The sequence below is a fragment of the Gossypium hirsutum genome, chromosome D03 (assembly GCF_007990345.1).
Source record: "Gossypium hirsutum isolate 1008001.06 chromosome D03, Gossypium_hirsutum_v2.1, whole genome shotgun sequence".
In the NCBI taxonomy this organism is placed as follows: domain Eukaryota; kingdom Viridiplantae; phylum Streptophyta; class Magnoliopsida; order Malvales; family Malvaceae; genus Gossypium; species Gossypium hirsutum.
In genome coordinates, this window is record NC_053439.1 from 53,671,428 (window position 1) to 53,697,226 (window position 25,799).

Below are 25,799 nucleotides of genomic sequence, written 5' to 3' on the forward strand. Positions count from 1 at the left end.
CGCAAGACATAGGCTCATGATACCAATTGTTGGTGCAAGAGGCAGCAACAAAAGAGAGAACAAGAGCACAGAACATGAAGCAAGGTGCAAGAAGCATTTTTACTTGCTCACAAATGTGCAGCAAGGGAGCTAATGGCTGATAGCTCATTCAGCTCATTCATTCAACTAGAAAAAACATACATTTATAGTCAAATACATCACCAAATAGTCAACTAACCCCACTAATCAGCATTGGGACTATTAAAACATTGCTTGTACACATAAACAAGCCACCTAAACTAGTCATTCAACACCTAATGCATCAAGTAGTCATCAACTTGTCCATTTTAAACTAGATTAATTAGAATGAAACTAAAGAGAAACCTTGCTGTTACAGCAAGCATATGTGCTGCAGCATGTCATCAAGCTGCATGCACTTCAACCACAAAATGTAACAGCAGCATGGTTGGCCAATTTCCAATAGCCTCGTTCACAATTTCAAGGCATGGTAAAAATCCATATGTTTTATCATTCTTGGCAGAAAAAATGATAATCGAATTTAAGAAGCAACTTATCTTATTTCGACTAGAGTTTGGGGGCACTGATATTGAAACCTCAGTCTTGCCAGCTTGATGGCCATAGTAATGATGACCATTGTAATCAAATGGCACTGGATCAAATGTTGTAATTATATCGTAATCATATAATACCTGTAGTATTGGGTTAGAGAATGAGTTATTAAAAAGTATATAGTATATAAATAATTTTAAAAACCTGAAACTTGTAAAGGGAACCTGTGGGGAAGCAACGACTTTTGATAATATAACTGCAAAGTTGCACTTTTGCATTTCCAAAATATTCCAAACTGCGCAAGTGTTCAGTTAGGTCCATCTTGATAATATTTCTTGTGGAAACTTCATCTCCTAAAATATGTACAATAATGTGTTATTTATCAATTTTAGTGATCATCAACATAATATGCTTATTAGAAAGTAATAGTATTGACTTGAATGGAGTGATAATTAAAGCTTTTATCAGACACCCATTTGACACGAATGCAAATAGTGACTCATCCCCTATACTCAATGTTGTATGAAAAAATGATATCAAAGTAGTAATGTTATTATCACTAAGATATATTATAAGACTTGTAAGAAATAATCAATTATACACATTATATCTTTATTTTTCATTTTTATATAAAATATACACTTACTATTAAATATGTTAATCAAAACACCACTGTTATAGTTTTATCCATTATTTTAGTTTCCACTTCTATTAGTACTATTGGATTAATCATTTATCAAACAATTAACTTATTTTCATTAGACCCCAATTGCAGCATAACTTTATAATTATCATTTTATTATTAAGCTAAATTTCTCTCATAATCTATTAAATTGTCACATTTCTTAATAATATTTTTATTGTATTAGAAAGTCTTTTAGAGAAACATTCATCATTTCTTGAACATTTGTTAGTCACATATAAAATGAAACAATAAAATAAATATAATAGGATGTATTTACTAAAATATAATTATTTGAAGTCTACTCAATACCTGTAGATGAGTGCGAAAAGCCATATTCATATCTAATGTTGTGTTCTGATTCATAAGTAACGCCAAATTTTCTTATGCTGAGATGAAGAGGCACTACCATGCAACTCACAAGGTCACCACCTTCAAATTCAGAATCCGTTACTGGCCAATGGATCAACCACAACATTGTGTTATCGTTAGTCTTAGGAATTCCGATGAAACTTGAGCGATATCTTGTTGAAATTGGCCAACCATGCTGCTGTTACATGTTTTGGTTGAAGTGCATGCAGGTTGATAACATGCTGCAGCACGTATACTTGCTGTAACAGCAAGGTTTTCTCTTTAGTTTCTTTGTTGATTAAACTAATTGAAAATGAACAAGTTGATGACAACTTGATGCATTAGGTGTTGAATGACTAGTTTAGGTGGCTTGTTTATGTGTACAAGCAATATTTATTAAGTTACTAGGCTACTTAGTGGTAGTAGGTAGTATTTGGTAATGTATTTGACTATAAATATGTTGTTTTTCTAGTTGAATGAATGAGCTATCAGCCATAAGCTCACTTGCTGCACATTTGTGAGCAAGTAAAAATTTTTCTTGCATCTAGTTTCATTGTTCTGTTCTCTCTGTTATCGTCTTTTGCTGCTGCCAATGTTCCAACATATCTCTGCATGATCCTTTTGGTCTCATTGAAAATGTGGACACTTGGTAGGAACTCCAATATTTGATCACTAGCTAAAGAGAAAACAATGCATAAGCTGAACCGATGGATCTTTTCTTCTGGATGAGATGGTGTTGGCAAAGAAAAAGAGATTCCGTGCTCGTTAGTGCGATGCTTAAACACAATAGGAACTTCACTTCCTATAACAAATGTGCTTATTATAACACATTCCTGCAAGACCTGATCCAAAAAAAACATGTTAGATGATTACGAATGTGTTCATTAAGTAATGTAAGAGAAAAAAATAAAGTTAAAATTTAAGTTGGAGAACTATTGGACCTGTGAGGTAGCAAGCATTAAGCTGTCTGTTAGGTAGCTATAAAGTTGCAGTCGATTTCTGCTAATGGAATTGTTAAGTTTAGTTCCCATGCAAAAGGTGGCCATGCACGACATGCAAAGATGGTCATACTCCAGGAATAGCAGCAAGGAGTGGTGCCATGGTGTGCAGCAACTGAAGTTTGAAGCTGCCAATCCACTTGCTGTTTTTGGTTCCATTTTGATTGCTTTGTAATCTAGTTCATGTTGAACTAAGTAGGAAAATATTTTGATAGTGATTGACTGAAAAGTCAGCAATGCAAGCTGTACAAGCTAATCTTGTAAGTTTCAATGCAAATTAGTGGAGTTAGGTAGTTGATTAGGTGATTGCTTGTTTGTTTTACTTGTTGACTGATATATGTAATGGCTTAATGCCTTGTTGATTTGTTAATGAAAGATATCAGCTCTTTTTTCATTCATTCCTCTTCTCTCTTTTCTGTTTTTCACTTGCTAGTTTCATCGTTCTGTTTTCTGCTTCCGAGCTTGCTTCTTCACCAAGGCTCGAGGCTTACTACTCAAGCAAGACTAGAAAACAGCTTGTTGCTGCCTTTTGCACCAACAATTGGTATCGAGAGCTCTTGTCTTAGTGGACCTGTTGCTTCAAAACAAGGAACCTGATGGCTTCTTCAAGATTTTCACCAGCAGCCCCACCAGTCTTCAATGGAGAAGGCTTTCACATATGGCTGGTCAAGATGAAGACTTACCTACAGGCCTTCGATCTGTGGGAAGTTGTTAACACAGATGCTGAGCCAGCACCACTGAGGGCTAATCCCACAGTAGCTCAGATCAGACAACATGCTGATGAAAGGACCAAAAGGCACAAAGCCATGTCCTGTATTCAGAACTGTGTATCAGATGTCATCTTCACCAGAATCATGGCCTGTGAGACTCCAAAACAGGCCTAGGATAAGCTTAAGGAGGAGTTTCAAGGCACTGAGAGAACAAGGCAACAGCAGCTGTTAAACTTGAGAAGGGATTTCGAGAATTTGAAGATGAAGGAAGAAGAAACAGTGAAGCAGTACTCAGATAGAATTATGGCAGTGGTTAACAGCATAAGGCTCCTAGGTGAGCACTTTGATGAGGCAAGAATTGTGAAGAAAGTCCTCTCCACTTTGCCTGAGAGATATAAGGCCAAGATATCCTCCCTAGAGGACTCAAGAGACCTTGCTAGCATCTCTTTGATTGAGTTAATCAACACCTTCTATGCTCAGGAACAAAGGAGAGCTAGCAGAGCTGAAGATCACCAAGAAGGTGCATTTCAAGCCAAGGCCAGAGAAACCTCGAGCACTAATGCTCAAAGAGGCAAAAAGCCTTGGAAAAACAGGCCTAAGCCTGATGCTGCAAGGAGCAATGACCAGCCCTGCAGATATTGCAAGAAGCCTGGCCATCCAGAAGACAGATGCTGGTTTAGGCCAGATGCAGTATGCCAACACTGCAAGAAGAAGGGCCATGTTGAAAGGGTCTGCAAAAACAGGAGTAAGCCAAGGCAGAATCAATTTCAGCAGTCAAAGGTTGAAGCTCGAGTAGCTGAGGATAGTAGTGACCAAGAAGAACAGGTCTTTGCTGTTTCCTGTGTAGCTTCTGAGAAGAAATGCTCCAAAGGCTGGTTGCTGGACAGTGGTTGCACTAACCACATGTCACAAGATGCCTCCTTGTTTAAAACCTTGGACAGAAGTTATAAAACCAAGGTCAAGGTTGGAAATGGTCAGTTTATAAGGGCTGAAGGAAGAGGAGAAGTGCTGATATGTACTCCCACAGGCAACAAGATCATTTCAAATGTGCTGTTGGTGCCAGAGATTGACAGAAACCTTCTCAGCATAGCTCAACTGCTCGAGAAAGGTTATTCTGTTGTGTTCAAGGATAAACAATGCCATATTACTGATCCAAGTGGATCAAGCCTTATGACAGTCACAATGACTGATAAATGCTTTGAGGTTCACTAGGCAAATGACTCAAACTCAGCATACACAGCCTCTGTTGAAGACTCCAAGCTTTGGCATCAAAGGCTTGGACATGCCAACTTCAGATCAATGGCTCGATTGGCCAAAGAGGGCTTGGCAGAGAACTTCATCAGCTCAGTAGAGCATGATGATGTGTGTGAAGTTTGCCAAATGGGGAAACAGGCAAGACTGCCATTTCCTACAAATTCAGCCTGGAGAGCTACTGAAAGACTGCAGCTGGTGCACTCTGATGTATGTGGCCCGATGAGGACTGAATCACTCAACAAAAACAGGTATTTCATCCTCTTTATTGATGACCTTACAAGGTTTTGCTGGATTTTCTTTTTAAAACACAAGTCTGAGGTAGCTCAAGTGTTTGTGAAGTTTAAAAATGCTGTAGAAACAGAAACAGGTTGCAAGCTGAAATCGATAAGGACTGACAATGGCACTGAGTACACTTCAGCTCAGTTTCAAGCCATTTGCAATGATGCTGGTATCAAACATCAGCTTACAAATGTCTACACACCTCAGCAGAATGGGGTAGCTGAAAGAAAGAATAGAAGTCTAATATATATGGCCAGATGTCTCCTGTTTGAAAAGAAACTGCCCAAGACCATGTGGGCTGAGGCAGTAAACACTGCTGTTTTCCTTCAGAACAGGCTTCCTACCAAAGCTCTTGCATCCGAGACACCTTTCAAGGCTTGGTTCAGGTTCAAGCCTTCCTTAGCACATCTGAAGGTGTTTGGTTGCCTGTGCTATGCACAAATACCAGCAGCAAAGAGAGACAAACTCTCTAAAAGGGCTCAACCAGGTGTTCTAGTAGGCTACAGCTCAGTCAAGAAGGGCTACAGGATTCTGGATCCCTTGACAAACAAAGTCCAGGTGAGCAGAGATGTCATCTTTGATGAAAAAGCCTGCTGGAATTGGGAGAAAAATGAGCCAGAAGCAGTTTCAGAAGACCTAGTGCCTAATCAAGCTGAACTTGAGCAGCTAGGATCTGAAATGGATGTTGATGATGTGCCTGTGAGAGGCACAAGGCCCTAGAAGATATTTATGAAAGGGCACAGGTTGCAATAGCAGAACCTAGCAGTTTTGAAGAGGCTGAGGCAGATGAAGGCTGGAAACTAGCTATGGTCAATGAAATCAACATGATTGAGAAGAACCATACATGGGAGCTAGTTGATAAACCTGCTGGAAAGAAGACCATTGGAGTAAAATGGGTCTATCGAGTAAAACAGAATGCAGATGGCAGTCTGAACAAGCTAAAAGCCAGGCTTGTTGTCAAAGGATTTAACCAAAGGTATGGTCTAGACTACCTGGAGACATTTGCACCAGTAGCCAGGCTAGACACAGTTAGAATGATAGTTGCCTTGGCTGCTCAACATCAGTGGACCGTTCATCAGCTTGATGTTAAGTTTGTATTTCTCAATGGTTTCCTGGAAGAAGAGATCTATATCGAGCAGCCTCAAGGATTTGTGATCACTGGCAAAGAAAACATGGTGTACAGACTGAAAAAGGCTTTATATGGCCTAAAACAGGCCCCTCGAGCCTGGTATGCTCGAATTGACTCATACTTGGTCAGTTTGGGATTTGAAAGGAGTGCTAGTGAACCAACACTGTATGTGAAGAAGAACCAAGCTGAAACTCAGCTTATTCTGTCACTCTATGTTGACGATCTATTGGTAACTGGAGGAGATAGAAGAATGCTGGAAGATTTCAAAAGAAAAATGATGGAAATGTTTGAAATGTCTGATTTAGGCAGAATGAACTACTTCTTTGGAATGGAAGTGAAGCAAACAGAAAAGGGAATCTTTCTTTGTCAGAGTTCCTTTACTATGAAGATCTTGGACAAGTTCTCTATGAAGAACTGCAAGCCAACAAGCACACCAATGGCTGTTGGAGTGAAGCTTTCGAGGCAAGGGAGTGGTGAACCAATTTGCGAGACCATGTATAAGAGTCTCATTGGTAGTCTGTTGTATTTGACTGCAACAAGGCCCGATATCATGTTTGCTGTTAGTGTGCTATCGAGATACATGAATTGCTGCAATGATCAGCACTTTCGAGCAGCTAAAAGAGTGCTAAGATACATCAAAGGCACCATTGATCATGGTGTATTGTTCAAAAAGGCTGAAAACATGAAGTTGGTAGGCTATGTTGATAGTGACTGGGCTGGATCCAGTGATGACATGAAGAGCACATCCGGATATGCATTTAGTCTTGGCTCAGGCATGTTTTGCTGGAGTTCTAAGAAGCAAAGTCTGGTGGCACAATCAACAGCAGAAGCTGAATATGTTGCTGCTGCATCTGCTGTGAATCAAGCCATATGGCTTAGAAAAATCTTGGTTGATTTAAACCAAAACCAAAAGGAGGCAACAGAGATTTATTGTGACAACAAATCTGCTGTTGCAATTGCAAAAAATCCCATTTTTCATGGCAGAACCAAGCACTTTAATATTAAGTTGCATGTTATAAGGGAGATGGAACAAGCTCATGAAATCGAGCTGATTCATTGCAATTCAGAAGTGCAAATTGCTGATATCTTCACAAAGGCACTCAATGTGTCTAAATTTGTTAAATTCAAAAGGGAATTAGGTGTTACTAGCATGGAAACTAAGGAGGAGTGTTAAGTTTAGTTCCCATGCAAAAGGTGGCCATGCACGACATGCAAAGATGGTCATACTCCAGGAATAGCAGCAAGGAGTGGTGCCATGGTGTGCAGCAACTGAAGTTTGAAGCTGCCAATCCACTTGCTGTTTTTGGTTCCATTTTGATTGCTTTGTAATCTAGTTCATGTTGAACTAAGTAGGAAAATATTTTGATAGTGATTGACTGAAAAGTCAGCAATGCAAGCTGTACAAGCTAATCTTGTAAGTTTCAATGCAAATTAGTGGAGTTAGGTAGTTGATTAGGTGATTGCTTGTTTGTTTTACTTGTTGACTGATATATGTAATGGCTTAATGCCTTGTTGATTTGTTAATGAAAGATATCAGCTCTTTTTTCATTCATTCCTCTTCTCTCTTTTCTGTTTTTCACTTGCTAGTTTCATCTTTCTGTTTTCTGCTTCCGAGCTTGCTTCTTCACCAAGGCTCGAGGCTTACTACTCAAGCAAGACTAGAAAACAGCTTGTTGCTGCCTTTTGCACCAACAGGAATCCAGGTTGAATAATCTTCTAATCTCTTCTTCTTCAAAGTTTTCAATTGGTTCCAACTTGAATAGATCTTCAACTTCAGTCAATTTTTCACATCCAAAAATAACACATCGTGTGGAAGAAAAGAAGCATGGAAGAATTGCCCAATATCCTTTAAATGGAGATATTGTCAAGAACTCAAAAACATTGGGCAAGACTGGAAGCTTTGGAATCATTTGGAGTTCAGTGCAAGAAGTCAATAGAAGTTCATCAAGTTTTGTAAGTTTTTTTATGCTTTCGGGAAGGCAATGAATTGGGTTTCTACTTAAATTTAAGGATTTCAATGAAGCTAAGTTATAAAGATCATTGGGCATGACATCATCAGGTAATTTGCAACTTTCAAGGCTTAACTTTACCAAAGAGCACGGTAGAGATGCCCAAGAGAAACCCAATTCTTTACTTCTTCTTTTTTTCTTCACATGAATTATGTTTAATTATATAGCAACAACTCTCATAAGATACAGCTAGAAACTTTTGTCTATTAAATATATTAAGTGACTATGCAATTGATAATCATATACAATAATCAACATTTGACTAAACTTTGCAACCTGTACAAGTCTTTTTAGGATTTCGACAAAATATAAACAAAAACCCCGAGAAGATACTTAAAACATTTACTCATCCATGGCAACTGGCTGAAAAAATTTGGGTTGTCGTCTTGCTCATAATCATATACAAGGTCAATACTAAATTCTAACACAGATAAATCTGAAAGAACCCGCAGAGTAATATGATCACCAGCTTCTAATTCATCACCCCTAAAGTTCCAACAAGTCGTCCAGTATAAGGTATTCTTAGTTTCAGGAATTCTCATGAAATGTTTGGAGTAGGTCCACTTTGTTCCTTTCGTCTCGTTCACAATTTCAAGGCATGGTAAAAATCCATATGTTTTATCATTCTTGGCAGAAAAAATGATAATCGAATTTAAGAAGCAACTTATCTTTCGACTAGAGTTTGGGGGCACTGATATTGAAACCTCAGTCTTGCCAGCTTGATAGCCATAGTAATGATGATGACCATTGTAATCAAATGGCGCTGGATCAAATGTTGTAATTATACCGTAATCATATAATACCTGTAGCATTGGGTTAGAGAATGAGTTATTAAAAAGTATATATTATATAAATATTTTTTAAAAGTTGAAACTTGTAAAGGGAACCTGTGGGGAAGAAACCACTTTTGATTCTTCTATATAACTGCAAAGTTGCACTTTAACATTTCCATAAGATTCCAAACTGGGCAAGTGTTCAGTTAGGTCCATCTTGATATTTCTTGTGGAAACTTCATCTCCTGTACAATAATGTGTTGTTTATCAATTTTAGTGATCATCAACATAATATGCTTATTAGAAAGTAATAGTATTGACTTAAATGGAGTGATAATTAAAGTTTTTATTAGACATCCATTTGACACGAATTCAAATAGTGACTCATCTCCTATACTCAATATTATATGAAAAAAAGACACTAAAGTGTATTTTATTTTTTAATTTTATATAAAATATAAACATTAAAACTATTAAATATGTTAATCAAAACACCACTGTTATAATTTTATCCATTATTTTAGTTTCCACTTCTATGAGTACCATTGGATTAATCATTTATCAAACAATTAACTTATTTTCATTAGACCCCAGTTGCAGCAAAACTTTATAATTATCATTTTATTATTAAGCTAAATTTCTCTCATAATCTATTAAATTGTCACATTTCTTGATAATATTTTTATTGTATTAGAAAGTCTTTTAGAGAAACATTCATCATTTCTTGAACATTTGTTAGTCACATATAAAATAAATATAATAGGATGTATTTAATAAAATATAATTATTTGAAGTCTACTCATACCTGTAGATAAGTGCGAAAAGCCATATTCATATCTAATGTTGTGTTCTGATTCATAAGTAACGCCAAATTTTCTTATGCTGAGATGAATAGGCACTACCATGCAACTCACAAGGTCACCGCCTTCAAACTGACAGTCCGTTACTGGCCAATGAATCAACCACAACATTGTGTTATCGTTAGTCTCAGGAATTCCGATGAAACTTGAGCGATATCTCTGCATGATCATTTTGGTCTCATTGAAAATGTGGACACTTGGTAGAAGCTCCAACATTTGGTCACTAGCTAAAGAGAAAACAACGCATAAGCTGAACCGATGGATCTTTTCATCTGGATGAGATGGTGTTGGCAAAAAAAAAGAGATTCGATGCTCGTTAGTGCCATGCTTAAACCCAATCGGAACTTCACTTCCTACAACAAATGTGCTTGTTATACCACATTCTTGCAAGACCTGATCCAGAAAACACAAGTTAGATGATTAAGTAGTATAAGAGAAAAAAATAGATTTAAAATTTAAGTTGGAGAACTATTGGACCTGTGGGGTAGCAAGCATTATGCTGTCTGTTAGGTAGCTATAAAGTTGCAGTCGATTTCTGTTAATGGAATCTACGTTGAATAATCTTCTAATCTCTTCTTCTTCAAAGTTTTCAATTGGTTCCAACTTGAATAGATTTTCAACCTCAGTCAATTTTTCACATCCAAAAATAACACATCGTGTGGAAGAAAAGAAGCATGGAAGATTAATTATCCCAGATCCTTGAAATGGAGAATTGTCTCCAAAAATAAACTTGCACTCAAAAACATTGAGCAAGACCGGAAGCTTTGGAATCATTTGGAGTTCAGTGCAAGAAGTCAATAGAAGTTTATCAAGTTTTGTAAGGTTTTTTAAGCTTTCGGGTAGGTAATGAATTGGGTTTCTACTTAAATTTAAGGATTTCAGGGAAGCCAAGTTACAAAGATCATTGGGGATGACATCATTAGATAATTTGCAACTTTCAAGGCTTAACTTTACCAAAGAGCTCGGTAGAGATGCCCAAGAGAAACCCATTCCTTTGCTTCTTTTCAGTAAGAGCCAATGCAACCCCGATCTTGATTGATATATGGCAGTTTCATCTAAATTAAGCACCTTCAATGATTCCATATTATGTAACTCCCTAGGAACATCATCAAGTCTTGAACAACCAGATAAGACAAGCTCTTCAAGTGATATTAATGAACCAATTGTCCTTGGAAGATGCCTAAGACTAGTGCAATCTTTAAGGTTCAAGAAAGTAAGCATCTTTAGCTCACCAATGGATTGATCAACTTCCACCAAATTTATGCAATCTTTGAGCATCAACTTCTCAAGGCTAGGGAGTCCTGAAAAGCTTGGGGTTTTAAGAAGGCCATGTGAATGGTTGAGATTAAGGATCTTTAAATTTGGGAGGCACTGCGAAAAAAGAAAACCCTTCATTTGTATATTATTGTTTCACACACACACAAAAAGAAGGAAAATTAGTATATATCATACCTCTGTATCCCTCCAAACTTGTTTAAGTTTACTGTTGCGCATGTCGAGAACAATTAGTTCATTGATATCAAAATCCACCGGAAAAGATTGCATACAAAACCCACGCCAACGTAACCATCTTAATCTTTTGGGAAAGTCTTTGAAGTCTCCTTTAAGTCTTACATAATCCAGTTGAAGCTGTTTAAGTCCCTTCATCTTCGCAAATGCTTGAGTTTCCATATCAACATCATTTGCCATGAGAAATTGACTTTTGGAATGCTTTGGAAAATGTAGAGTTGTATTTGTCCGTTTAGCCTTGTCTTCTAGCAATCCTTTTAGGTCAAGTGTGAGGCACTTAACTGTTCTGGAACCCTGCATCAGAAAAACTTTTTTAAAAAATAAAAAGAAATTTGATAAATAAATAAAAAGTAGTTTACATGCACACAAGAAAAGGTTGAGTAAAATGATGTTTCTTACAATTTTTTCTCTTATTACATCAAACGCGTTCTTATGCCACAATCTGCTTCGTTTCCCAATATCTGAAGATTCTTGACGAATAATTTCTCGTCCCATATCTTTAATCATTTGGTGCATCATTAGCTTGTTTTTTTCATTAATGATTAAGAGAGACCTGCCTACTAGATTTTCAATTCCAATTGTTGTATAGAAATCACAACCATCTAGAATTGTAGTCGTGTAATCTCTATCCTTCCCAATGAATAAACAAACTATGTCAAGGAATAAATTTTTGTCATGATCGTCTTCCAAAGAATCATAGCTTATTCTTAGAATCTTTTGAATTTTGTTGTCAGGGATTTCTTCTAATTTCTCCAATGCACTTTTCCAAGAACTCACACTTTTGCTAGATAGTGAAGAGCCGAAAACTTGAAGAGCTAATGGAAGCCCACCACAGTGTTTCACTAAACTTCTTGCAAAAACCATTGAACTTTCAGGCACAGAGTTATGACCAAAAGCATACCAATTAAAAAGTTGTACTGATTCACTTGAAGCTAATTCTTTTACTTCAAATTGCTTGCTTAAGCCTCCACAACTAGTTGATGCTTCCAAATCAAACATTTGGCTTATAAAATATGCATTCAATAGGCATCGGTTTCTACTAGTTATGATGATTTTACTTCCCGGATGAAAAGGAATTTGAGTTCCCATTAATTTTCTTATTTTTTCCAATTCATCAACATCATCAAGAACAAGAAGAACTCTTCTACAACAGACAATTTCTTTGATCTTGTTAATTCCATTATCTATATTGTATATTTTATGTGATTTTCCTTTAAGGATATCTGAAATAAGTTGCCTTTGCAAACGGACTAAACCATTGCAATCTTGACTTGTTTCTCTAACATCAGCAAGGAAACTATAACCTTCAAACCTCGGGATGTTTTGATTGTAAACAACTTTGGCAATGGTTGTCTTCCCAATGCCTCCAATGCCACAAATAGTTGCAATGCCAACTTTATTTGCTCCATCTTGCTCTAACCATTGATTAATTTGTGTCACGAGAGGATCTATTCCAACTAAATAAGGAGGGACATACAAAGAAATAAGATGAAGTTTATTTTGAACTTCTTTAACAATATCTTGAATGAATTGTGATTCATGCCTGCAAATTTAAAAAATACAACTCAATGGTAAAATCTTAGAAATTAAGTATAAGTTACTAATGTATTTTCTCTTTTCTTGCATATATTTTGATTGTTTTTATGAGATTATATGTTCAAGTAAAAATAAGAAACTAATGCAACATTTCAACATATATGATACATTCAAAATCAAATCAAATAAAGCAACATAAAAATTAATGGAATTCATTCGAGAAATAACCTATACTCAAAATTTCAACTTTTCTTTATGAAAGTTTAATAAATTCATGTTATTTACATGAATTTATATATTTATTTTTTATTCGTTGTAATACTTTGAATATGTGTAGGACTATTACACGAATAACTTGGATATAATTGTTGGAAATATACTATTGCAAAATAGAATTGTTACATGAGACCAAACTGAATGTAAATAAAATAAGAATCACTGTGTCGTGAAGAACCACTGCATTGAGGCAAATTTGCCCTGATCGGTGTAATTGTGTAATGAACGTTACCCCCCAACATAATACTCCAATATTCGTACACCCGAATAAAGAAGGTGGAACACGGTTGACATTACTCTTTCCGAAAAAAATTCAATTCCCAAGAAAGATTAAAGGGGTCACAAACAGTCCCGCTTAAAACCTAATCTCTTAGATAGAATTTCTCTCTCGTGTAATTTTGCAGAACTCTAGAATTTAGAGAACATAGAGAGAAGTTTTTTTTCTTGTTGTGTTAGGTGGGAGAATGGCCTCCTATTTATACTATTTTTTGATGGGCAAAATGGTAAAATAACAATTTTAGTTTCCAAAAATAGCAAAGGATTTTCCTAACTGAAAATATTCTAAAAATATTTTATGCAACAGTTAGAGGATTTTCCGCAATTGAAAATATTCTTTTGCATTACCAACAATGATATCTTAGAAAACCATAAATAGTGTCATTAAATTCAAGAGGCTATTTCTTTTTGTTTTCAACTCGTCAAATTCAAGTTGTTCATGTGATAGGTGCAAATGTATTTAAAATTTGATCTGTGTTTTAAAAACATCTCATTCGAGCTAACATTTAATGCTTAAGCTGATGATTTGTTTGATAGAAAGACCTTATTGATACAATACTAATATTTTAATGACTCAATTAAAACATGTTAATGTTTGAGAAATAATTTAAAATCTGAATTATAATTAACCCTTTAAAATGGATTGAAGTAATCATTTTAATTTCCAAACGCTACCTAACAATATTTTCTATTAATTTTATTTCTACTCTATCAAGTCTTAATGAAAAGGATTGAAGTAACCATATGGAACTTGATTATGTGTATAACGTACCTGTCTTGTAGAACCATGCCTCCTATATCCGCAACTTCTTTTAAAGCATTCCTCCATCTTTGTACCATGGACTCGAAGTTTTGTTCATGTTGGGTAAATGCTTCTCCATAACTTCCCGTCTGGTTCTTGACTTGACTCGGATCCACATCATAGAAAACTGGCAACACAATATGTTTAGAGGATTTCTTGTGCTCCAATATCATTACAAGTTCGTTAAGACACCATGTGGATGCAGCATAATTCTTTGAGAAAACAACGATAGAAATTTTGGAGTGGTGTAGTATTGCTCTTTCAATTTCATATTTTATGTTATTCCCTCTCTCGATTTCCTCATCATCTCTGAATGTTTGAATTCCTAAGTGCACCAAAGCTGTGTAAAGATGATCCGTGAAACTTTTGCGCGTATCTTCACCTCTAAAACTCAAGAATACATGATAAGTACATCGCGAGATTTCTGACATTGCCATTGAAGAAGAAAATGAAGTCGTCCTGTATTTTTTATGTAATAACAATGTTCCAGCATATATATATATATATATATGAATGGCAAAGAAGATATTATTAGCAGTCAAGTGGCAGTTCCCAATCCATGGTGGGTCAATCCTTCCACCAGTTCATACAACTATCCGAAGAAATTCATGTCGGCCATGTTGTTTTTTCCAAATCTACCAACTTGGGTTACGTATTCTATATTATTAATTTTGCTTGACAAATACAAGCTATTGATTAACTTGATGGTTATAGCTAACACAACACGTAATATAGACATCATCTTCAGGCCAATATTAGTAAAAATACTATGAAGGTTTTTGTATTTTAAGTTATATCATATTTTGTTTTTTCTATTTAAAAAATAGTAAATTAGTCTTTGTATATTAGATTATAAATTAAATTAGTTCTTTTGTTAAAAAAATTATCCATTGTTATTATTAAAAATTGGTCCATGTAATCAACACGAGGTACATGTGACACGTCACATGCAGTTATCTGGTTATTTCGTCATTCACATTTGTTTTTAACAACAAAAATGAATGAAATTTTTAATAGAAATAATAAATTTGTTCTTTTATCTAATGTATATGGACTAATTTGTTTGTTTTTGAATAAAATGGGTTAAATATAATTTGACTCTCAATAGAATGATCTCCATGATACTTTTACCAGCTAATACCTTGGTAGATACAGTCAATAATTAAACCACAACCACAATATATCACATAGACATCACATTAAACATTCAAGTTCGGTATAGTAAAGAGACAATTTTAGTATCTATGCATGAATGAAAAATTAATTATTTTTGGAAAAGAATTGATGATTAAATGGATAAGTCATCAATTTTTTTTATTTAATTTGTTCTTGTTATCTAAAGTAAATAAATTTTTAAAATTAAAAAATAATAAAAATTCACGTACATTGCACATTAAAGTAAATTGAAAATGAGAATTGAGAGGCCATAAGAGGAGAATAATTCCGAAGTATTCTAGAAAACGCGTTTCAATCGCTTTTCATTTCGGAGTCATGCTTACGGTCCATTTGGTGCTCAACATTTTTATTGAAAATATTATATGAATAGAGTTTTTCAACAGAGGTAGTAATAAGGAAGGAAAACGTCAAAGTTGTTCACTATAAAAATATATATATATTATCAGACCTTAAACAATGATTTATCGGCCTTAAATTAGCAATTAAAGAGGATGGGATAAGGGTAAGATTGAGTAATTGATCCAAAATTTCATGCTGAGGGCAACTAGCACAAAATTGTTTAAATATTTTCCAATACTCATTAAGGATCTTCATATCCTTTTTGTGGTATGCCATAGATTTCTTTCCTAATTGAAGCACCAAGTCAAGAAAAAGAAATTTCAACGAATATTATTATGATATCTATTTTAAAATTTTAATATAATTAATGAAAAACAATTCATATATATGAATCATCAAATTTGACGTGCTTAGACAACCCTATATGATAGCCTGATGATTGAGGTTGTTCATCATCCCAAATGTGGCCTAGATTTGAATTGCGTTATTTGTATTGTAATTCAAAAAAATTTAACGTATTTAAATAAATATTGAATTTTGTCACATTTAGGGTGAGTTTGGATGGGCAATGTGTTTACCTGCGGTTAATGTAAAAACAGCGTTGGCGGTGAAATTAGATACTGTAGCGATACTGTAGAGTGAGACAAAAGTAAACTAAACGTATCGCACCACACCTAATCGCCCATCCAAACACACTCTTAATATAGAGGACATAAGAGGAGGAGAATAATTCCCATGAACTTGGTGTGGAAAATGGTAGTACTAGAAAACGCGTTTCAATTACTTTTCATTTTGGAGTCATGCTTACGTTCCAAGACTTTACACCATTAGCAATTAGAGTGGGGCTTCAACAAAATTACGGCCCCAACTGTTTCACCTAACATAATAAATTCGTGGGCTAACCCATTTCAGTGCAATAAAAGTAGTGAAGAGGATGGGATAGGGTTAAGGTTTACATTGTTGGTAATGCAAAGTGGAATCCCTCGTTACAGCCTTCGAATTTTTTGGTTCACAATATTTTAGGAAGAACTCTATTCAAATAATATTTTTTCGTAATTTTTTTTAATAATATCATTTTTAAAATTCAGATCTATATTTTTTTTGAAAATATAATATATCTTACCATTATGTCTAACATTTGCTAATTATTCAAATAATAATATTAACAAAAAGGTTGAGCACCAAATGGTTGATAAGTACTAACAAGCTCATGGTCTAAAGTCTAGATCGAGTAGCACTATTATCCAAAACATAGTGAAACATATTAATTCTTTCTCCGACGTTTGTTATATAGAACTCTACAACCTAGTGCTACTAATTATCAATTTTATTGTTGTGACTCCATAATTAAAATTTAGCTGATCCCTTCATTCAAGAGTGTAATTATTTGAATAGGATCATGTCTCTCTTTTATGGTGGAACACTAATTCATTTTATTACATGGACTTGTTCATAAAAATTCTCTTAAAATATCGAACAAATATCAGTTAAGTGTTCTGATTTAAATATTTAGTTTTTAAGAGAATATATTCTTACTTCATTACGCTTTCTCGAAGATTTATGTCAAATCCAAACTGATGTGAGTTGGTAGCCATATATTTTTATTTTTAAGGATTTTAGTCCTTCTATTTTTTGAGATTTCAAAACTCAAATCTAATTGTTAACACTATTAATTTTTTTTGTTAAATTCGAGTTAATTACAACATCATTTTTGTAATTACGTGGTTACCAAATAAGTTTTTTTTTTATTTCAAAATGCCACTCTAACACATTTAACAAAAAAATTAAAATGTTAACCATCGGAAAGTAAAGAGACTAAATTTCTGGAAATGAAAGTACGTGTTCTAAACTCCAAAATTTTTAAAAGTACAAAAACTTATGGCATTTTTTAACCTTTTAACTTCTGAGACGAGCTACTCATCCATTCCCCGCTCGAGATTTGGGAGGATTTAGACAAAATTATCAAGCTCGAAAAATAGATTTGGACAAAAAGTTAGTCCAATTTAAAATACGATTCGGGTCGGGCATAAAAATTCAAGGCCCGAGTCATTTACTAATTTTCTAATATATTATATTATGTTATTTTTATAAATTATATAATTTTTTTTAAAAAAATAAATCTATAGTAATACATATGATACTATAATGTAAACATTAAAAAATGTTAAGATGTCTATATAAAATGTTAAGAAATTTGGGAAAAAATTCAATTCAATCAGGCACAAAACAATTTGTGGGTCGATTAATTTAACGTCTCTATTCAAATCGACAATGGCGAAACCTAAAAGAGGCCTAGGGGGCCATGGCACCACCAAGGATTAAAATTTTCGCAATTTAGCCCTTTGTAGATATACTATGGCCCTCCCAAACATATAAGTAGCCCCCCAAGGTTTAAGATTTTTGCAATTTTCCAAAAATACTGCTTCTTTTGGATCGATTATCATATTGGAATAGTACTTCTTTTGAGTCAATTCTTTATATGTTTAAATCGATTGTCAAGTTGGAACACTACTTCTTTTGAATCGATTGTGTATATGATTAAATTGATTGTCATGTTGGAATACTGCTTCTTTTTAATTGATTGTGTATATGATTAAATCAATTGTTATATTGGAATACTACTTCTTTTGAATCTATTGTTTATATGTTTAGATCAACTGTTAAGTAGCACGTCTAATTTTAGTTTGGCCCCCAAAATTAACATCCTGACTCCGCCACTACGGATCAATATATTGGTCAATTCTTGATTCAATTTATCGACTAATCTTAATTAATTCGATTTAAATAACTATGTCAAATATATACATATTTCTAAAATAATATGTTAGTGTAAAAATATTTAATCAATTTGAGTTATGAAATTGTGGTCTAACAATAGTTTTGGGTATCTTATAAACTCAAAATTTTCAAATTATGCCGGTGTCCATTTGTGCTTTATTTTTGGTACAAGTTCTTTTTGGAGCTATACCATATATTATATAATTTAAAATATTCTTAAAAAATAGATTGAAGTAAATTAAGCCTAAAAATTAAATTCATCAAGCAGTGTACATGTCCAAATTACTATATTGATTAATAATAATATTGAATAAATAAGACATAAATAACCTTCAAGATTCAATCCTTCAAGTTTTCTTTCTCCCTTATTTACTTCAATTTTATATATGATATTTCGACTTATTAATGGGTTCAGTTATTGATCCAAATTTAAAAGATTATTTAAATTTTGAAGGAATTTTGATAAAATTATTAAACCCTAAAAATAGGACTGGGCAAAAAAAATTAAACTTGTTTAAAATATGAGTTGAACTCATATATGAACATTTAAGGTCTGAACTAGGCTCGGTCCATTTTTAAAATTTGTAATTTTATATTATATTATTCTTATATATTATGTAATATATAATACAAAAATTAAATCTATAGTAATATATAATATCGTAAACATTAAAAAAAACATTAAGAAGAATATATATATAAGTTTAATAAATAAATTATTAAATTATTAAATAGTATTAAAAATAATATAAATATTTTTTAAAAAATAATAATATGGGTGGATTTAAAATGGATTTGGGTTAACTATTTATAAGTATGGATGGGCTTAAACAAATTTTAGATACATATTTCAGACTGAATCTAGTCGATCTTGACTACCAGAATATGTGTTAACATCATGCTTAATTCTAACCCAAACTCAACCCAATGCATAGGGGAAAATATTTAAACTTCAAACGATATTAGTGAAATATGATTAATTTTTAAATATTTTTTAAATAGCTTATGAGTAAAACTTTTTTATTAGTTTGAAGAGTTGTGAGTTTAATACTCTCTCTGAATCGATTCAAACTTTTTTATTAGTTTGAAGAGTTGTGAGTTTAATACTCTCTCTGAATCGATTCTTAATCAATTTCTAATTCAACCAGTTTGACCAATCGATCTGATTTGGTTTAGACAACTTTGATTATATGAATTTGAAGCTGTTGAAGTTACAACTGATATTAAAATAAATCGAAACCTTCTCGGTCTCACCAAACTTACTCTAAACCAAGAGCATAAAAAATAAATAAAAAATAAAAAATCCTCCTCTAAACCATGCAGTGTCAGCAATCATAAGATCTGTTAGTGAAACATTCAGTAGAAACTATAGATGACAAGAAGTGGGAACCCTCACCTTGTCAGAGATAATGGGAAGTATTGAACTCTTATAATTAGAATAATCAAGTTCCACTGAAAATAACGATATAAAAACGCATACCATGAACATGCAGTTCATAATATTCTTTGAAGTTTTAAACTCTTGACAATAACCAGAAAAGTCAAACACAAACACAGTCTGTATCTTCAGTTGATAAACATCCCAATAAACCATTGGGATTCAAACACAAAACCATCACACAAACACATATTATCTGCATCTTCAGTTCATAAACATCCCAATAAACCATTGACATTCAAACACAACCATCACACAAATGCATACCGGCAGTATCTTCAGTTTATAAACATCCCAATAAACCATTGAGATTGTATTTCAAAGAAGCAAATTACTCAACCCGTGGCTTTTTCTGCAACCTGGCTAGCTTCAGTTGGTTTTCTTTTAACTCAGCTTCGTCCTGATCCAGCTTCAGTTTCTTCTCTTTTAAGTCAGCTTCGTCCTGATCCAGCTTCAGTTTCTTCTCTTTTAAGTCAGCTTCATCCTTCTCCAGCTTCAGTTTGTCTTTTCTAACATTAGCTTTCTTCTTCTCAAATCTCTTCTCCTCTGCTTCATACTCCATTTCACGAGCCTTCATCAACTTATTCATGATGTCTTGCACCATTGCCTCCATAGTTGTGATGACTTTTAGCTCAAGTATCTCTGGGTTACTTTCTATTTTATGGTAAACTTCAGCTAGTGAGTTCATAATGATCCTTTGAACATCTGCATGACTACATAAAAAAAAAATTGTTATCAGTATAAGGGTGCTTTTGAAATGTCAGTGAGCACTTGAGTTCATAAATATTGTATACCCCTGGACGGTTGACAGCTTCATATCGTCTTGATTTGCTCTGACATCACCGCCGCCTTCAGTCAGATCATTGTATATCTTGTCGTCTAGAAAACAAAGTTATTAAGGTAGGAAACATAAAGGATATTAATATTTACAACTTACAAGTAAAAAGCGAAGGATTTTATAAGATCATTTATCAACTTGCAGCAATTACCTGACAGAAGAAAGTCTTCAACATCAAAAAACGGCAGTGACAGAAGATCCTGTAGAAAAAGAGAATCAGATCTGATCCAAAAATAAGCAATTTGAATTTAAAAAATATATACAGGGCCAAACTTACTGGTACTGGATCAACATTAAGCCCCTTTTCTAGTGAGTCTACTTCATGATAACCCTGCCAATAAGGAGAGAAGTACACAACATTAAGCCCCTTTTCCGACTCAGGACTTTTGTGTGTGTTTGACTAATATTTCTATGATTGCGTTTATCTGGATTTGATTCCAAGTCATTGAAATCATCCATGTATTCCTTGAATGAACGTACAATCTAAGAACCATAAGAAAAAGGACATAAAAGGATCATAAGACATAAAAATCCGAATATTTGAACTACAAATATTTCTGTCTGCTAACTAATGTTCAGGTAGAATAATCTGAGTTCAACAATTGCTTACAAAGAAAGTAACAAACATTTCTGGCCAATATATATATATGTAACCCAGGGAATTAATAAAAAGAAGTGATATTTTGGGTTGTATCACCTTATAGTTTGCAAAAGATGAAATAAACTGCCCGTCAAAGAAATTAAAGGGATGACAAGTTGTACTTATATGACAGTAGGAATGGCTGAGAAGGGTTAAAATTTCCATTGGTTAAGAGAGAATCTATTATTGCAACAGAGGATTAAACTTGATTTTTGCATCATTTATTGAAAGGATTGAATAGAAAACTAGTCGACAATACATGATTGCCTATTCAAGTCATAATTTGCTCAACAAAAATCAAAATTCGGTTCTAAGTGAAAAAAAAGAACAGAACAGAACATGAGAGCCAAAAGACAAGTTATTCTGTGTACACCTCCAGAAGACTGTGATATGGACGCTTTTATTGCAATAGGAGTTTTAGTTTTATTTATTTATTATATCAGGTTTTATTAAGAGTTTTAATTTTACTTATTTTCTCTATTATATTAGGTTTTTATTTCCAAGTTAAGAATTCTACTAGGACTCTTTCCTTTATTATTAACAGTCTATAAAATGCTGCCAATATGAAATAAAGAGATAAGCAATTATTCTATCAAAAAGAAACGATATTATGAGAGGGGGTTCAGTTAAGGATGAATCTGCCTTTTGAGTAATCATAGATCGATATAAGAATTCTTTCTCGTTTAGAACTGTGACTAGATTCTACGCCAAGGCGCATAACTTAGTATCAGAGCCAGCTGTCATGGGTGATGAAAAGACTTTGACAACCAAGATGGAGGCTTTGATGGAACAAATTGTTACAAGGCAACAAGCATTAGAGGAGCAGGCGGCGATATTAGCTCTTTCGGTCCAAAAGATAACAAAAGGGGATTCAGAAATAAAATAATGAAGAACAGGACAGCAGCAGAGGCGGGAAAAGGAATTCAGACTCGCAACGCGGTGGGTGCATGGTGCCACGATACTCTAAGATGGAATTTCCCACTTATGATAGTGTTGGAGATCTTTTAGGGTGGCTAAAAAGATACGAAATTATTTTTGACAATCAACAAACTAACGAAGAAGACAAAGTAGGCTTAGCTTCATTCCATCTCTTAGGAGAGGCACAATTGTGGTTTGATCAAATGGAAGAAAAGGCAAATATTGACTGGGGACACTTCAAAGAGTGTTGTAATGTAAGGTTTGGGTCACCTATGAGTAATAACCCCTTGGGGGAACTTGTCAACTTGAGACAAACTGGGACTGTAGGGGAAATCAACGCCAATTTCAATCACCATTGGCTAGGACTGCTGATCTTAAACCTCGACAACAAGTAAACCTCTTTACTGTCGGTTGGTAGAGGAACTTAGAATTGATATTGAAATGCAACAACCGGAAAACCTTGGAGTTGCAATGAATATGGCTCAAACATTGGAACATAAACAAAATGTCTTTTTCTAAACTGTCATCTCGAGCTATCCTGAACTGGCTAACTTCCCAAAACACTGGTAGCAATTCAATCATTCCAACAACTAAGAGCATTGTAAAGAGAGGGGGACAAACAACAAAACCAACAGGGAACAACGGCAAAATAGGTTCTTCTGCACCATTTGTTAAGAGATTGACACAGACAGAAATGGTGGAAAGAATGGCTAAGGGGTTGTGTAATAATTGTGACGAGTCCTATTCCATGGGACACAAATGTAAAAGGTTATTTTGGATAGAAATACCAGATGTTGAAGGCAAGCAAGATGATGATGAGGTAGATGATGAGCTTGAGGACAAGCTCAACTCCAAGGAGGGGAGTAATGATATGGACGTTTTTATTACAATAGGAGTTTTAGTTTTATTTATTTATTATATTAAGTTTTACCAAGAGTTTTAGTTTTACCTATTTTCTCTATTATATTAAGTTTTTATTTCCTTCATACACTCTAAGTTAGGAATTCTATTAGGACTCTTTCCTTTGTTATTAACAGAAGGTTATCAATAGAAATAAAGAGATAAGCAATTATTCTATAAAAAAAGAAACCTTATTCTGAGAGTGGGTTTAATCAAGGACGAATCTGCCTTTTGAGTAACCATTGGTCGAGGCAAGAATTCTTTCTCATCTAGACCTATGACTAGATCCTACGCTAAGGGGCATATCAGACTGTTTCTAAATAAACTTACCACATCAACTCTAAAAATTTAATAATGCAAGAACAAATTACCAGGAAAGAAAAGTCATGCCGCTACTACTAAGTTACAGAGTCATGTTTTCTACAATAATTTTCATGATAAAAGTAAAATCTAAAGCTCCATTGATTAAAATACTAATGGCAAATTGGGTGCTTCTACTCAAAATGTTTACCTGTAGATTGATGTGAATCTTAGCACCTCTGGTACAATCAGGGGTTAGAGGAAAATGGAATATTAAGTGTTCATCTTCCATTTGCACAAGATCTTGAATACTAACAGGATTTGTAAGCTTTTGGTTCTTAATATCTTGTAGCATTACTAAAAAAGAAGCCAAAACTTTGTTTACTATTTTTGCCACTATGCTAAAGACCTTAGCCTCTGAGATTAATTCCTCTGTTTGGTCCACAATAGCCTCTCCCTGGAATGCTTTTACTGAAATATAAAGAAAGCAGATAACAAATTTTAATTTAAATGATTAAAACAAATCAAGATTAATATATTTATATATGTAAAAAGAGTTATTAAAACATGCCTGGATGTCTATCTCTGGCATTCCTTAAGCAGTCTCCAGAACATCAACAACAAATGGCATTAATCAACATAAAAATCGTACCTATGAGTGAGATTAAGTGAGGAAGGTCCTTGCAAATCTCATCAGCACACTCTATGTTCCGGACTGGATTTGTTGACTGGTTCAAAAATGAATCAAGCTCTTGAAATGCATTTTCGATGCTAAGACTGGAACTGGCATTATCGACAATCCTGGGCTGCATCAAATTTCTCAATCGTTGCAGTAAGAGTTGAGGGTCACAAAGCCGATTCATCCCTTCTACTACTATCTCTTTCTTTTCTTCCCATTTCCTCTACATTCAAAGAAGTTACTAAAAGCAATTAGAAACATAAATGAACTTGCACCCTCAGTTTTTTAGCTCAATATTCTTGAGTAAAAACAAAACCACGATAATCTGATACTTCTAGTAAAAATTTGGACACACTTCCGGTATTTGGAAAAAAAGAGTCAGAAATTGCAGGATTGACATGTTACGTTGTAGTGGGAGTCGGATTGACATGGATTAGTTTGCTCTTTTTTCTTTCTTTCTTTTTTCAAAATACAAATTATAAAAAGAGAGGAAAAGTCTCACAGCAGCTCGATATCTGTCATCACCATCCAATAGCATACGCATCAGTTCTCCCACCAGCTCGTTACAGTCCTGCATATATATGGAGAGTAACTATTATTAAACAAACCCTAAACGATAAGGGAAATAACTTAATTGCAAGAAAGGAAAGAAAATGAATAGGTACCTTGATTCTTTTACGACTGCGCTTATCTTTATCTGATTCCAATTCAATGAAATTCCCCATATATTCCTTGAACGAAGTACAATCTGAGAATCAAGCAAAATGATATAAAAAGATCTTAGAATATTCTGTAAGTTCAAATTTTGCTTTAAAAGCAAAATATATTTCTAACAAAAGCAAAGTCAAACTCGATTCTATCCAGTAGACCAGAGAAAAATACAAACCAAACTGAATTATATTCCAGCAAAGAGAGAAGAGAAATGGAGCTTAATATTGCTTACGATTGCAGAGGAGAGACTTGTTATGCGGTCGCGGAAGTCTTTTTATCATTTTTTTCTCAAAACTTTTATTTCTGATGCATTCGCACGATCGTGCGAATTTCGCTTTTCTGAATTATTCGAAAAAATATTAAGAAGAAATTGATATAATCCCAAATTTTGAAAAAGTAGTCTATTTTCCATTTGTGTGCTCAAAATAATCTAAATTTACTGTTGAAGTTATCAATAATTCTCGTTTCTCCTGTTTGAGAAAAATTAAGTTGATTCGTTTGCAGGGGTATTGCCAAGAGTGCGTTAGCAAATGCCAATTCCTTTAAAGAAAAAAATTAAATTACTCAACTTTCGATAAAAAAAATTTCCACTAAACTATAAAAGGTTATATTTTAATCACTAATATTTTTTTAGTGAAAAATAATAAATAGAAATACGAGTATCAACTATTGAAAGACTGTAAAAGTTTTGTCTTATTAGATAGCCGTAACCACCAAATCAAGAGTTACTTCAAATATTTGAAGGGAGATCTGCCAAGAGAGACTAATCTTTGCAGTTAATTTGAAATTAAATTATACTCCCTAGGAACATACTTAATTTTCCATTGACCTTCAGAACACAAAATACGTTTAACTCTTCTGAGCAAGGTAATACCGGAGTCCACTAACTCCTCCATGGACAAAGCACTAACCACCTCAAGGCTATCTGTCTAAATCCTGACTTCTTATAGCCCTTATTTAATAAAATGAGAATTCTATCAAGAATACCCTAAAGTTTTGCCTCCAAAGGCGAACATCTGCCCAAATAATGATTAAAGCCCAAAATCCAATTGTCAGCCTAATCACGAACCACCCCACCCATGGATGCAT

The 25,799-nt window shown here is 34.1% G+C and overlaps 2 protein-coding genes across 5 annotated transcripts; both read right to left on the reverse strand.

The window, feature by feature from the left end:
- Window positions 1–8,145: 8,145 nt before the first annotated feature.
- On the reverse strand, window positions 8,146–14,462 carry LOC107932302 (disease resistance protein RPV1). Of its 3 annotated transcripts, none has more exons than XM_041090582.1 (7): window positions 13,964–14,462; window positions 11,503–12,646; window positions 11,047–11,397; window positions 10,072–10,965; window positions 9,540–9,987; window positions 8,864–8,979; window positions 8,146–8,764 (listed from the first exon to the last, which is right to left on the reverse strand). In XM_041090582.1, exons 1-7 carry the CDS (start codon window positions 14,428–14,430, stop codon window positions 8,252–8,254), a joined length of 3,933 nt encoding a protein of 1,310 aa, XP_040946516.1. In that variant the 5' UTR covers window positions 14,431–14,462; the 3' UTR covers window positions 8,146–8,251. The 3 variants fall into 3 exon arrangements, with proteins under 3 accessions (XP_040946516.1, XP_016719760.2, XP_040946517.1); XM_016864271.2 differs by having other exon boundaries at window positions 8,849–8,979; XM_041090583.1 differs by lacking the exon at window positions 8,864–8,979 and having other exon boundaries at window positions 8,623–8,764.
- A 5,291-nt stretch (window positions 14,463–19,753) lies between these two features.
- Window positions 19,754–25,127, reverse strand: LOC107932377 (uncharacterized). Of its 2 annotated transcripts, none has more exons than XM_016864347.2 (9): window positions 24,943–25,127; window positions 24,665–24,747; window positions 24,502–24,570; window positions 23,973–24,222; window positions 23,532–23,791; window positions 20,840–20,893; window positions 20,714–20,762; window positions 20,519–20,603; window positions 19,754–20,437 (listed from the first exon to the last, which is right to left on the reverse strand). In XM_016864347.2, the coding sequence occupies exons 1-9, from the start codon at window positions 24,989–24,991 to the stop codon at window positions 20,056–20,058; spliced, it is 1,281 nt and encodes a 426-aa protein (XP_016719836.1). In that variant the 5' UTR covers window positions 24,992–25,127; the 3' UTR covers window positions 19,754–20,055. The 2 variants fall into 2 exon arrangements, with proteins under 2 accessions (XP_016719836.1, XP_016719837.1); XM_016864348.2 differs by having other exon boundaries at window positions 24,886–24,959.
- Window positions 25,128–25,799: the final 672 nt, after the last annotated feature.

Bases quoted from the DNA above. Each gene is read 5' to 3' on its own strand.
- LOC107932302 (XM_016864271.2), bottom strand. From the start codon at position 14,430: ATGGCAATGTCAGAAATCTCGCGATGTACTTATCATGTATTCTTGAGT. The intron at 11,398-11,502 runs GTAAGAAACATC...TTTCTGATGCAG, and splicing joins ATGTAATAAGAGAAAAAATT to GGTTCCAGAACAGTTAAGTG. The intron at 8,765-8,848 runs GTTCCCTTTACA...CCAATGCTACAG, and splicing joins AAGTGGTTTCTTCCCCACAG to GTATTATATGATTACGGTAT.
- LOC107932377 (XM_016864347.2), bottom strand. From the start codon at position 24,991: ATGATAAAAAGACTTCCGCGACCGCATAACAAGTCTCTCCTCTGCAAT. The intron at 24,571-24,664 runs GTACCTATTCAT...ATATATATGCAG, and splicing joins GCAGTCGTAAAAGAATCAAG to GACTGTAACGAGCTGGTGGG. The intron at 20,438-20,518 runs GTATACAATATT...TTTTTTATGTAG, and splicing joins AAGCTGTCAACCGTCCAGGG to TCATGCAGATGTTCAAAGGA.